The 12,627-nt window shown below is 41.1% G+C and overlaps 1 protein-coding gene across 1 annotated transcript; it reads right to left on the minus strand.

The window, feature by feature from the left end:
- Nucleotides 1-307: 307 nt before the first annotated feature.
- On the minus strand, nucleotides 308-1,706 carry LOC137652118 (uncharacterized). Its single transcript, XM_068385323.1, has 2 exons — nucleotides 1,335-1,706; nucleotides 308-1,141 (listed from the first exon to the last, which is right to left on the minus strand). The coding sequence occupies exons 1-2, from the start codon at nucleotides 1,396-1,398 to the stop codon at nucleotides 408-410; spliced, it is 798 nt and encodes a 265-aa protein (XP_068241424.1). The 5' UTR covers nucleotides 1,399-1,706; the 3' UTR covers nucleotides 308-407.
- Nucleotides 1,707-12,627: the final 10,921 nt, after the last annotated feature.

Here is a 12,627-nt window from a genome sequence, read left to right on the forward strand (position 1 = left end):
ATCAAAAATAATAATCATAAAAATAATAAGAATAATAGCACCTGTCCCAATCCGCCCGAGTCCCATTCCCCTCCGGTCACAGGTCTAACCCTTCGCCTTCCGTTCTCCACCCGTAGATAGGGCTAACCACGCCCCTTCAGAGAATGTGGTTGACCTTCCAACTCTTACCCTAGCATATTTGAGGATAACGCTAAGATGGCTTCACACACACACACACACACACACACACACACACACACACACACACACACACACACACTCCATGGGTAGTTTAATATAAGAAACATAGTACTTAATATTTGTTTATTTAAAAGAAACATCAAAATTACTGTAAAATGAATACAGACAGCCTAACTTCCAATGAAAATATCATATGAATGGAAGTACAAGCTATTTATATGAAAAACTTATAATATTTGAAAATCAACCTCATCGGGGTCGGGGAAACTGTTTTCCCCGTATTTCATTTGAGGGATATTGTTACTCTCGCCCCTTTTTTTAAAGGGACGAGATAACGACACCCTTAAATTATCCTTGGGGGTTTTACCTATCCCTCTGGATTTTTTCTTCTTCCGACTCTCCTCCTCTGCTTCCATTTCACGGGCCTTCCTCTTCCTGTTCTCTTCCTCCGCTTCCATTTCGCAGAGCGTGACCAAAACCTGCGAATCTGAGAGAGTCTCTCCCCGCTCCAGGACCACGTCCCCGGAACAAGTCTCGTTGGTAGGCCCCACTTCTCCCATGGAGATATCAACACCCGTTGATGACGGCGTCTCTGTTATGACACCCAACATGAAATCGACTTGTGTGTTGTTATGACGTGCCTCTTCTTCTTCCCGTCTCTTAACTGCTATTGATAGTAGTCCTATGTAGAACTTCTCTCGAGGAAGACATCCTTCGAGAGCCTTCTTCAATAACTTCACAGTAGTCTCATGATCTTTGAGGGTAGCTACAATTTCTTCGCTGATATTCGAAGGTAGCATGCTTTGTTGTGGGTTTACCATATAGGTACCCAACTGCTTCACCATCTGCTCAGCGGCTGCTTCTCCTTCCTGTATACCTCCTTGAAGGTCCTTCTTGACCTTCCGAACATTTTCCAGGTTTCGCCGAATTTGTGCTTCATCAATCAGAGGAATATACACACCTACGGGAATAAACATTGAAATATAAGTTTCAGAAATATAATCAAGGCTCACACACACACACACACACACACACACACACACACACACACATCAAAATACATGCCTAGATTAATATAAGAAACATAGTACCTAATATCTGTTTATTTTAAGGAACTTCAAAACTTCCAATGAAAATACTTTGAAAAAACTCACTCCTTTGGAAGCAGGCAACCTCCTCATCCAGAAGATGGGCATCGTTCTTGTACGAGTATTCCATGCTTGTTTTCTGTAAGGTCCCGTGTGTGTCAAAGGTTGAAATGACTTCAGTTGGTGAACTTACCGTGTGTGCCTAAGGTCGAAGTGACTCCACTATATATAGTACGCGCGTAAACACAAACGTACACACGCACCCGGGCCGCCAGTTTTAAGGATTAAGGATTCGCCGACCGACCTGCCACTGTTTTAACGTTTACGACCGCCACTGCTTCCCTCGGGGGGCCCAGTTTCGTTGGTGTGCGCGCTTCCAGCAGTTGTGCAAGCGTGATTTGCAGCATGGAAAATTCCTCACCAGGTATAATATAGCCTTATCACTGAAATTTCGAAAATATTTATGATGTGAATATTGCGATTATGTTAAGTGTCGTGAATTAGCTATTACTTTTTTTCCTTTCTTATTTTAGAGAAGCAGAGGGCGAAAAGAAAAATTGAAAAGAGTGAGTCCCATCTCCCACTCAAAAAACGAAAGAAATATTATGCAAGTAAGTACTGATTAATATAAAAATGTAATGTATAGTACCATTATCTATTTTCGAAATATTCAACCCCAGGATTATTGCAATCATTACGTGTGTTACAATTTGGCTTTACAATGCATGCTTAAAATTTGTCTTACTCCTTTCAAATAAACTACAACAGAAGCTTTTTTTCTCTCGTTCCAGTGCTTACTCCTGGAGGGGAATTACCGGTAAAAAATTCGTGTCATTACGCAATTCCTACATCCACAAAAACGGACGGAGGGGAATTACCTGTAAATAAAACGCCTCATTACGCAATTCCTACATCCACAAAAACGGTTGGAGGGGAATTACCGGAGAAAACAACACCGTCTCTACCTACAATGGCTGCCGCCTCAGCAGGTGAAGTTTCACGTGGGCAGCCTCCTACACCTGGGGGACCCGCCTCGACCCCTGATACGGGACCACCACTCATTCTCATTAATAGAGAGACCGCCTTCAATGACCTGTACGTTGTTGAAGAATTCTCAGCCCCCTCAGTAGGTGACCCAACATTATTTATGGTAATTTGTAGGGATGATATTAGTGTGCGAATAGGTCATTATTTTAAAAACAAAACATTTACAGCCAAGATTGTGGGACTTTTGAACTCTAGTATGAAGAAGCTAAGCTTTCAAAAATTAGGGGAAACGGAAAACGAACCTATGGAGCTTTGGCTCCCAGCGACGATTATTAACGCTAGTGAAATCAATAAGCTCTTAGATAAATGGGAAAATTTCATTGAAGAGAAATTCCCACAAATAAGCAGTGAATTAAGGGGGAGTGGGTGGACAGTTGAAGGCGTCAAAAATTTTAAATTATTTTTTCACCGCCAAGCTGTAATGTCTGGAATGGGTGCATACATTTTTCCTAAGAAAGAAGTCCGTGGAAGTCATGCAGTTTTTAATCCCTCTGGAATTGGGAATTCCTGCCTAATTCAGTGTCTGGCTGCCTACTTTATCGCTAAACAACAGCCATCTCCACGCTGGAAAAATATTTATCGCACTGTAAATAGTATTCAACGTTGCTCGGAATACGTTAATTTTTCCCAACTCACATTCCCCATCCAATGGGAAGACATTCCACGCCTCGAGTTGGCAAATCATATCTCCATTTACGTTTACGAAATGGAAAAATCCGCGGACGGAAGGTACCTGCTGCAATTGTCGAGGCGGGGAATGAAAAAATTTCCAAGCATAGTCCCACTTCTCCTCTTAGATGGGGAACATACATGCCTCATTAAGGATTTTCATTCCTTCGTGAAATCCTTTGCCCGGGTAAGATCTCTCGACCCTCTGTACTTTTGCCATAACTGTCTATCACAGCATTCGTCAACCTCTAAGCAAGAACAGCATGAAGCCACTTGTGATCTCGCTGTAACGTTGAATTTTCCCCCAGTCGGAAGCACAGTAAGGTTTAGAAATCAGCATAAGACGCAAAAGTTTTCCTATATTTGCGTCTTTGATATGGAATCAGCTTTAGAGAAATCTCCCGGTGCGTATGGTGTGGAGACAATACATAAATCAATAGCGTACTGCTACATCATTTTCGATTGTCTAGGTCAAAGAGTGGCTTCGAGTTATTATTGCGGAAACGATTGCGTTGACAAGTTTCTGGCAGACCTTAATGCTTGTTGGGAGACAATCAGAAAGCAATGGCGAACTTTCCCCATTCATATGACAGCGGAGGATGAAAGGGCTTTCCTTGAGCAGGACGTATGCCAATTGTGCAAGACACCATTCAAAGACGGGAGCGATAAACATAGACATCACGACCACGCCAGTCCTAATAACAATTTTATTGGGGCGTACTGTAGGCGATGTAATTTATCATGCCGCGAACAAAAAACTCATCTCCCTGTTTTTGCCCACAATTCGAGTTATGACTTAGGCCTCATCCTTAAGGATCTTAAAGATAAAGTCCAAATCAGTATCATGACGAAACAAGGTCTAAAAATTCAGCGAATGTCTGTTGGGAATTTAATTTTTCTCGACTCTCTAGCCTTTCTTGGGTCTTCTTTGGATAGTTTAGCTTCTGAATATTTTAGGGATGGAAGGAAAGCACGATTAACGGAGGAAATGTTAAGTGAGATAAAGAATGAGGAACTTAGGGGTGAAATTATTCGGGGTAAATTACCTTTCTGCTATGACTATATAGATAGTCTTTCAAAACTCGAGGAAAGGCAGTTACCCCCTCAATCGGCATTTTACAACAGGCTAAAGGCGTGTGATCTATCGGATGAGGAGTATAAACGCGCCCAGCGTGTTTGGACTATCGCCAAATGCCAAACTCTGAAGGATTTTCTCCTCCTATACCTCATTGTAGACACTAGCCTATTAGGGGATATTCTCATTTGGTGGCGTGATATTCTTTATAGTAAGTACGGTCTTGATTTACCACACTATGTTTCACTTCCATCCTACGCTTTCGACAGCTTTCTTAAAATGAGTAACATCGAGTTGGATCACGTCTATGATGAAGAATTGTATAATCTTATTAGGCACAATGTGAGGGGCGGGTTCACTTCCGTTGTGCGTCAGTCATTCACAGCCAACAACCGTGAAATAAATTCTTCTTTTAATCCAGACCGCCACCAAAGCTCTTACATTCTATATTTGGATTTCAACTCTCTATACGCAACAGTCATGACTAGAAACCTCCCCTCCGGTGGGATTCGTAAACTTTCCGATGAAGAAAAAGATCTGTTTTTAGGAAAAGGTATTGAAAATGTTATCACGAATGAAGACAAGGGATACTGGCTCCTCGTCACTACAAAAGTACCTTCGGAAGAAGTTGCTAGAGCGACAGATGAACTTCCCCTATGCTTATCTCATGAAGAAGTCACCTTTAGAAATCTATCTCCCTATTGTAAAAACGTGCTAGAGAAGGAAGGAGGACAAATGGGTGTAAAGTGCAAAAAACTTATGGCCACCCACCGTAGTAAAAAGGAGTATCTTATTTCACTCCCCCTTCTTCAGCTGTATATGGAGTTAGGTCTGGAACTGGAAGCTGTTCATTCAATCTATGAATTCAATCAAAGTGCTTACATGAACGATTTCATTAAAACTAACATCGAAGCGAGGACAGCGGCCACCTCATCTACCGAGAAAAAAGCTTTTAAGGCTATGAGTAACTGCGTCTTTGGGAAGACTTTACTCAACCCTTTGAAATACGCGGAAAAAAGTCGAGTTGTTACGAAGCCCGCGGTTTACTTAAAAGAGGCCCGTAACCCGCGGCTAAAATCTTCCATTCGTTTGAGTGAAGACCGTGTTATCTGCACTTCCACCCTTCCGCAGGTTGTCATCAATATGCCTAATTATATAGGATTTGCCATTCTGGAAGCGGCCAAGTTTGATCTCTATTATTTCTTTTATAAAATACTCAAGCGTAAGTATGGTGATAAAGTCAAACTCATTTACACTGACACAGATAGTTTCATTTTTGCTCTGGAAGTTCCCGACCTTAACTCGGAGTTTGCTCAAGAACCCCTGAAATCGTATATGGATTTTTCCAACTTCGATGAAGACCACCCTCTTTTTAATAATGAAAGAAAAGGCGAGTTGGGGCTTTTAAAATCAGAAACTGGTAGTACATTAATAGCAGAGGTGAAAGCGTTGAAACCTAAAATGTATTCTCTGTTACTAGCCAACCAGGAGCAGATTAACAGGGTAAAAGGTATCCCCAGCCACCTACATTCTAGTATGAAGCATGAACAGTATACGCAAATCCTGGAAGATCATCGGGTCAATTACGTCACTGTGCGTACAATTAGAAATGTTCAGGGGCAGATGAGTACCACCAAAGTAGAAAAGAAGTGCCTTTCAGCCTTTGACGCAAAACGTTTCCACGTAAGTCAATACAATTCTTACGCATACGGGCATCCGGACATTGTAGAGGAGGAGGAGGAGGAGGATGAGCAAGTAGCGAGGGAGGTCCCCACCAACAATATTCACCCCAAATTAGCGGTAGCGTCTTATTCTCCACCAGACCCGCTTCCTCGCGTTTATCAAAATTTGTGGAAAAAGAGAGAAGAAAAGGTTGCAGAGTACTTTCCTCTACCCGAAGGAAATTCATCTACATTGGCGTGAAAGGGGAAACACACTTCTCTCTCTCTCTCTCTCTCTCTCTCTCTCTCTCTCTCTCTCTCTCTCTCTCTCTCTCTCTCTCTCTCATTGCTAAGTTCGATTTCCCTTTGTAAATGTATTGTCAACGGGGTTGGTATTTTTTATTAATGAGGGTATTCATTCCACAGTACTTATATCTTTGCATTTGAAGTACAGGCGCAGTTAAATGTGGGATCTGTTAAAATGTACAAGTGTTTTAACGAAGAAGACTTGGACATTTTTAGGGAGCCAGCGCGTATTATTGTGTCTGGCTTCTCCAACTCGGGAAAATCTTTCTTAGTTGAACAACTTATATTAAAGTATGAAAGTAAGTTTACACACATTGTTATGTGTGGTGTGGATAGTCATACTTTGAAAACCCATCCAACAATTGGGGCAAAACTCTCTCTCTACGCCAATATCGTAGACCCGATGAGTGAGATCGATACGGAAGCTGGGGTCTACTCGATATTATACATCCTCGATGATGTTTTTCTCGAGGCTGTCCATGACAAAATTGTTGTAGATGTCTTTACTAAGGGTCGACATAAAAATATCTCTGTTATTTTTATTACGCAAAATATGTTTTACGGTGGTAAATATGCCAGGAATATAAGTATAAATGCCTCGCATATGCTTTTGCTGAGAACTAGGGATATGTCTCAAGTTGAGTTATTAGGAAGACAAATATTCGGTTCACCTTTATCGAAAAAATTTGTGGATGTATATAAAAAGGCTGTTATGGCTAAACCCTTTTCCCATTTGCTGGTAGATTTAAGTTTAAATACTCCTAGCGAACTCCAGCTGAGAACAAATATAGCAGGGAGTTCCTCGTGTGAGGTAGTTTTTGGAGAATGGGAGACGTAAAGAGAAAGATTTTGGAAACCGTATATGAAAACTATTCACACCCATCAAGCTTAGGGGGTATAAAATCCATCTACAAAGCCGCTAGAGCTCTGAACCCGGGAATTACCGTAAGTAATGTAAAAGACTATTTGGCGACGAAAGATGCTCATACATTGCATACGCTCACAAGAAAACATTTCCCGAGACGTCAAATGGTGTCTCCAGCTCCTAGAGTTATTATCAGTTGCGATCTCGCGGATATGCGGCGTTTATCTAAATTTAACAAGGGCATAAACTATCTTCTTATTTGCATAGATATCTTCTCCCGCTACCTCAAGATTGTCCCACTCAGAAACAAGAAAGCACAGACTCTGTTAAAAGGCTTAATGTCGATCCTTTCCTTACCCGAATTTCTTGGGGTCAGCCGCCTTCTTACTGACCGCGGGTCGGAATTTTATAACAAACTTACATCTAAGTACCTGGAAGAAAAAAATATAAAACTTTACAGCGTGTCCTCGTATGAAATCAAAGCGGCCATTGCAGAGCGTGTTATACGTACGCTAAAGCAAAAGATATATAAGCATTTAACTCTGCGAAATACCCTCGTCTATGTTGACGTCCTCCCCCAACTTGTAAAAAACTATAATAGATCCCCCCACCGAGGATTGGGAGGGGGACTGACTCCCCTTGAAGTGCATAGGTATACAGACCCAGAAATCATTAGACAGCAATTTCGGAAAATGTATAAAGCAAGTGTGTTTAAACCCAAACAAAATAGTAATGCACTAGACGTAGGCCAGTCTGTGCGTATTGCGAGTGAGCTCCGACGGTCTGTATTCCATCGCGGGTATAAAATACAAAATACACTAGAAATATTCAAAATTAGAAGCGTAGACAAGAGTCGGGCCCCATTGACTTATTATCTGGAAGATCTTGCCGGTGAAAAAATTGAGGGGGTTTTTTATAGAGCGGAACTAATACCTACGGCTATACCAGAAACTTTCCCTATAGATATTATCAGAAGGAAAGTCGAGAAGGGAAAAGTCAAGTATCTCGTATCATGGAGAGGGTATCCCCAAAGTTTTAACTCGTGGATACATAGTAAGGATGTTGAAAGGTTAGTCGGGAAAACTCGGAAATGAAATCCCACATACACAAACATGCTGATTTTCTTCTCTTCTTAAATAACCTCCCCGCCAAAAAAAGGTCTGAATTAATTCCTTTACTAAAGAGGACCCATCTTGATTGCTTATCGGAGATCTTTTCCAACTTTTTAAAGGAAAATCTGACTCGAGATAGTAAATCAGTAGAAAAGGTGAAGAAATATAGGAATGAAATAAGGACGGTAGCCCGGAAAAAGACACCGCTTAAAGAGAAAAGAAAAATCTTATCATCGCAGAGAGGGGGTGCTATACTTTCAGTACTTCTGCCTTTAGCAGCGAGTCTAATTGGGGGTTTGTTAGGAAGATGAAAGAGTATTGCCTAATACCACGAAAGACGGTGGAAGGATTTAGTCTCCACCAAGACAGTGGGGAAAGTAGAGTTCAAAACTCTAAACAAAATGTAGAGGAGAATGGAAAGGGAGATAAGCAGCAAGGGGGTGGGGGAGGAGGAGATAATAGTGATTTACTACGTAATCTAATGCAAATGATACAAGCGATGAAGTCCAAGTTTGAAAGTAAGCCAAAGAAAAGAAGACGTAAAGGGTTAGGGGGAAAACTAAAACGCGAGTCCGATCCTCTCCCCCTCCCTAAACAGGCGGTGTACAGCAATCCCCCTCTCGACCATCTGATAGATATGCAACTAACACCAACCAACAGAAGGCACGCCCTTGCTTTTCTCAAGTTTTTTGAAGGACGGAATGACTTCCAGTGGGATGATAAGGGAAATTTGAGAAAACCCATCGATCGTTTAAATGTAATGGTAGTGTTAAAGAAATTGATTCAACAAGCGGGTGCTATAGAGGAAGAGGACCTGCCTTTTTATAAAATCCTGTTGGATACAGCGGGAATTCCTTATTCATATATAAAGAATGCAAAAGCTCGGATGCAAATTTATGGAAGTAAGGTGAAAATTGGGAAAGGTAGTCGAAAACGCAAGGAAACTAAAAGAAAAGAATTAAAAGACAAACTGCGTTGGGTTCCTTATTAGAAATTACAGTCTGATGTAGATGGGTAGGAAATACGTGTGCTAACATGTTGCACCATCCGAAATAGGAAACGGTAGGGGGGGTGGGGTGAGTATGGCTGAGGTGATGTGCGGAGATTGGCGGTGCAACTTTTCAGTCTACAACGGGACCTCCTCAGCATGCAGTACTCCCCTCTTAAACTCTCCATCACCTCCTTTAAAGACCGGGTCCTAAAGAGGGGCGATGTCTGCTTGGTAGTGGGTGGGAATTCTATAGCCATTGAGTCATACGGCCTAGCTGCTGAGACTTATAAAGCCTACCCATACGGCGATATTGTGAGCAGTAGAAGACGTCTTTTTAATTTGTCTCGGTGCATTCGTGACGATCGACATCCCGTTGGAAGTGCCATCCTGAGGAAACCCCCGAGTTTCCCCACAGCGAACGTACCATACGTAGCCACCCTCATTACCCAGTTTAACTATGGGTACTCATACGATAACGATAGTGATGGGAAGCTTCGATCGTATGTGGAAACTTCAAAAGATACTCATTTTGCCGTAAATCTACAAAATGATACTACCGAGGCCCGCATTTTCAACTTTAAGAGGTGTCTAAATGAATTGGAACAGTATGCCGTGGAAAAGAAAAATGATAGTATAAAAATTTTCGCTGTACCTATTGGAATTGGGCGGTCTGGTCGTGCTGATCCAATATGGATGCAGTACTATTTGCCTGAGTTGGAGAATTCAGCGAGGAGGATGGCTGGAAGTGGTAAACAGCTTATTTTATTAGCCACTGAAAAATGTACGTTACCCACAGAATTGGGAAACTTGGAAAGGTATTCACTCGCAGCAGCGAAGGATTTACCGGCTAGTGCTTCTATTTGATTAATTTCAAAGTTCTTTTTTATTTCATTGAAAAAAAGTTATAGGGTGTATCATTTTTCACTTCTAAGTTTGACTAAATGTACTCTTCATTCTGCGAATGAGAAGATTTTTATTTTCTCGTATTCTACTTTTAAAAATAGTAATAAAGTAGTCCATTTTGTTTTTATGTTTGGATGATGTAATTCTCATCTGCGAATGAGAGGATTTCATTTTCTTATATTTTGTTTTTCTCTCTTTGAAAAAAGAAAACAAAAATATCTTGTATTTTTATGTTTATGTAATTCCCTTTCAGTGACTGGGAATAATTATGTAAGTGTCTTTGAACTCTAATGTACCCTTTCTGCGAATGAAACGATTTTTTTCATTTCAGATATTTTACCAGTCAAAAAATAGTTATAAACTGTGTCATGGTGTACTTTTATCTTTGGGTTATGTAATCCCCATTCGGGGATAATTATGTAATACTGACTTCTTTAATAAAAAAGTCTTACTGTCTTTTGGTTTAAATATACCCAACACAAGTAGAATACTTTCAGTCATTTCTTAGCCACAATGGGTGGCGAAAGCCATATCGTAACACTGACCTCTCTGGGTAATAGGGATATTTTCCCTGAAAATAATGCAGGTAACTTTACAAATAAGCTTCAGAATAGTATAAATTTAGATCATAATTTGGAGCATGAAGTAGCTCTCATCAATATTCATTACCCAAATGAAGTATATGGCCTCGTCAGTGGTGAAGTTGATTCCGGAATAGAAATAATTATTACAAAGGTGCGGATATCTGTAGGGGGTGAGCCCACTATTACGTCACGTACAGAGGAAACCTACAAGCCTAGATTAAGCATTCTATCCACTGATGCTGACTATATGGTATCCAGTATAAATGAAGACATAACATACGCTTTGAAGAACGTCCTACCGGTCGAATTTTATAAGGAAAATATACCCACGACAGGTCTATTAGAATATGACTATCAGAGAGCCAGAGTTCTACTCAAGTTCACAAAGAGACAGGAAACAAGAGAGACAATTTATCGAAAAGGTCCTATTCAGGCCGTAAAATTAAAATTTGGAAAAAGAATTGGGGCAACTTTGGGTTTTAATACAGACAAACCTTATCAAATTTTTGAAACCACCACAGGGGAACCTATGATTAAGTCGCATAATCTGCTGGCCCCTTTCCCACCCTCCCCAACATCCGGGGTAGACTTTGTTCTTGTTTATTCGGATATTGTTGAAAGATCCTATTTCGGGGGTAAGAAAGTTAATATATTAGACAGCTTTAGTATGTGGGGTAGTAAAACGCGGGGGTATCATAATTACGTGTATTATCCCTTAGGGACAAAGGAATTGGATGCAATATCAATCCGCTTGACTGATCAAGAAGGACGAGCAATACACTTTCGTGAGGATAGTAGCACAATATGCATTCTTCATATTAGGCCGAAGCAGAAAACAATATAAAAGCAAGTACCCAAGCACTTAGGTTTATTCCGGAGCGAGGCGCCATGAGGGTAGCGTTTATCCCTCCCTCTCCCGAGGAGTTCAGTATCATATTTACTAGTGACCCCATAAAACTTCAACGTGGGGGGTCTCTAGGGGATATAGAGATATTTAGAGCCCCCAGGCGTTCGCAGCAGGGCGGTGGAATTTTTAGCCTATTAGCTGGACTGGCAAAAAGAGTCGCACCCTTTGTAGCAAAAGCCGTCTTACCGTCGGCCTTAGAATTCGGGCAAAATGTTATAGGCGATTTACAACAGGGAACTAAAGATTTCAGGTCTAGTCTTAAACAAAGGGGGGTAGAGGCGCTAAAATCGACTGGGCGACGCATCGTTTCTGGCGGGGGAAAGAAAAGGAAAAAAGTTAAAAGAAATGGCAAGAGAAGAGAAAATAAAAAGAAAATCCTTCGTAGGAATTTAGGATATAAAGACGTGTTTAGCGCGATGTAATTTAGTTCCTGTAAATAAGTGCGTGAGCAAAGACATTTACAATGGCATCTGCTGCTCCGAGAATTGCTGGGCATGTGGGGAATGAATTACCTACATCCCATTTTACCGCTGGCGTCGTAGATAGTTTTCCGAGGCCCAACCGGATGCGGATAGTAGAGACATCAGTGACTGATCGTCAGACGTCTTTTATTCTCCCTACTAATCTTACCTCGGGAGGGGCTATCACTGATCGCTATCTCGAATTTCGCATCAATGGCATAGAAGGAACTCTAATTGATTTAGCGAGTCTAGCTATAGAACTTCATTTAAAAGTTACGGCCCCGGATGGAAGTGCGTTGGGTGATGACACAGATGTTATCTTCGTCAATGCTTTGGCGAATACAATCTTTAAGTCAAGTCAGGTTTATATTGGAGAAAGACTCGTAGAATCAAATCCCCATTTCAATTACTGGTCTTTTATAAAGTTATTAACTACTGCTAAATCCCACACTGTGAAAACAATTGGGCGTCTTGGATATCTTTTCCAGGATTACAAGGGAACTTCCATTTCAAATGTACTTCCGGCTGATTATTTTACAAAATTGAACAAAATGGAAAAGGAGTGGGTGACTAAGGGAAAAAGAGAAGGACTGCATATCATTCACCCACTTATGCTCGATGTGGCCTCTGTAGATGAATATTTGATGGATAATATTGACGTTCGTATCAAGTTGGAATTAGCCCCGAATGCGTGGTTTATTAATTCCACCGCAACTCTCGACGAATTTAAATTTAATCTCCAAGAAGCTAGACTGCACGTTGATAAAGTTATCCCAAG

Source organism: Palaemon carinicauda, chromosome 13 (genome assembly GCF_036898095.1).
Source record: "Palaemon carinicauda isolate YSFRI2023 chromosome 13, ASM3689809v2, whole genome shotgun sequence".
Taxonomy (NCBI): Eukaryota; Metazoa; Arthropoda; class Malacostraca; order Decapoda; family Palaemonidae; genus Palaemon; species Palaemon carinicauda.

Coding starts and splice junctions, on each gene's coding strand:
- LOC137652118 (XM_068385323.1), bottom strand. CDS start 1,398: ATGGAATACTCGTACAAGAACGATGCCCATCTTCTGGATGAGGAGGTT. Junction 1,142..1,334: donor GGTTGCCTGCTTCCAAAGGA/GTGAGTTTTTTC, acceptor TTATTCCCGTAG/GTGTGTATATTCCTCTGATT.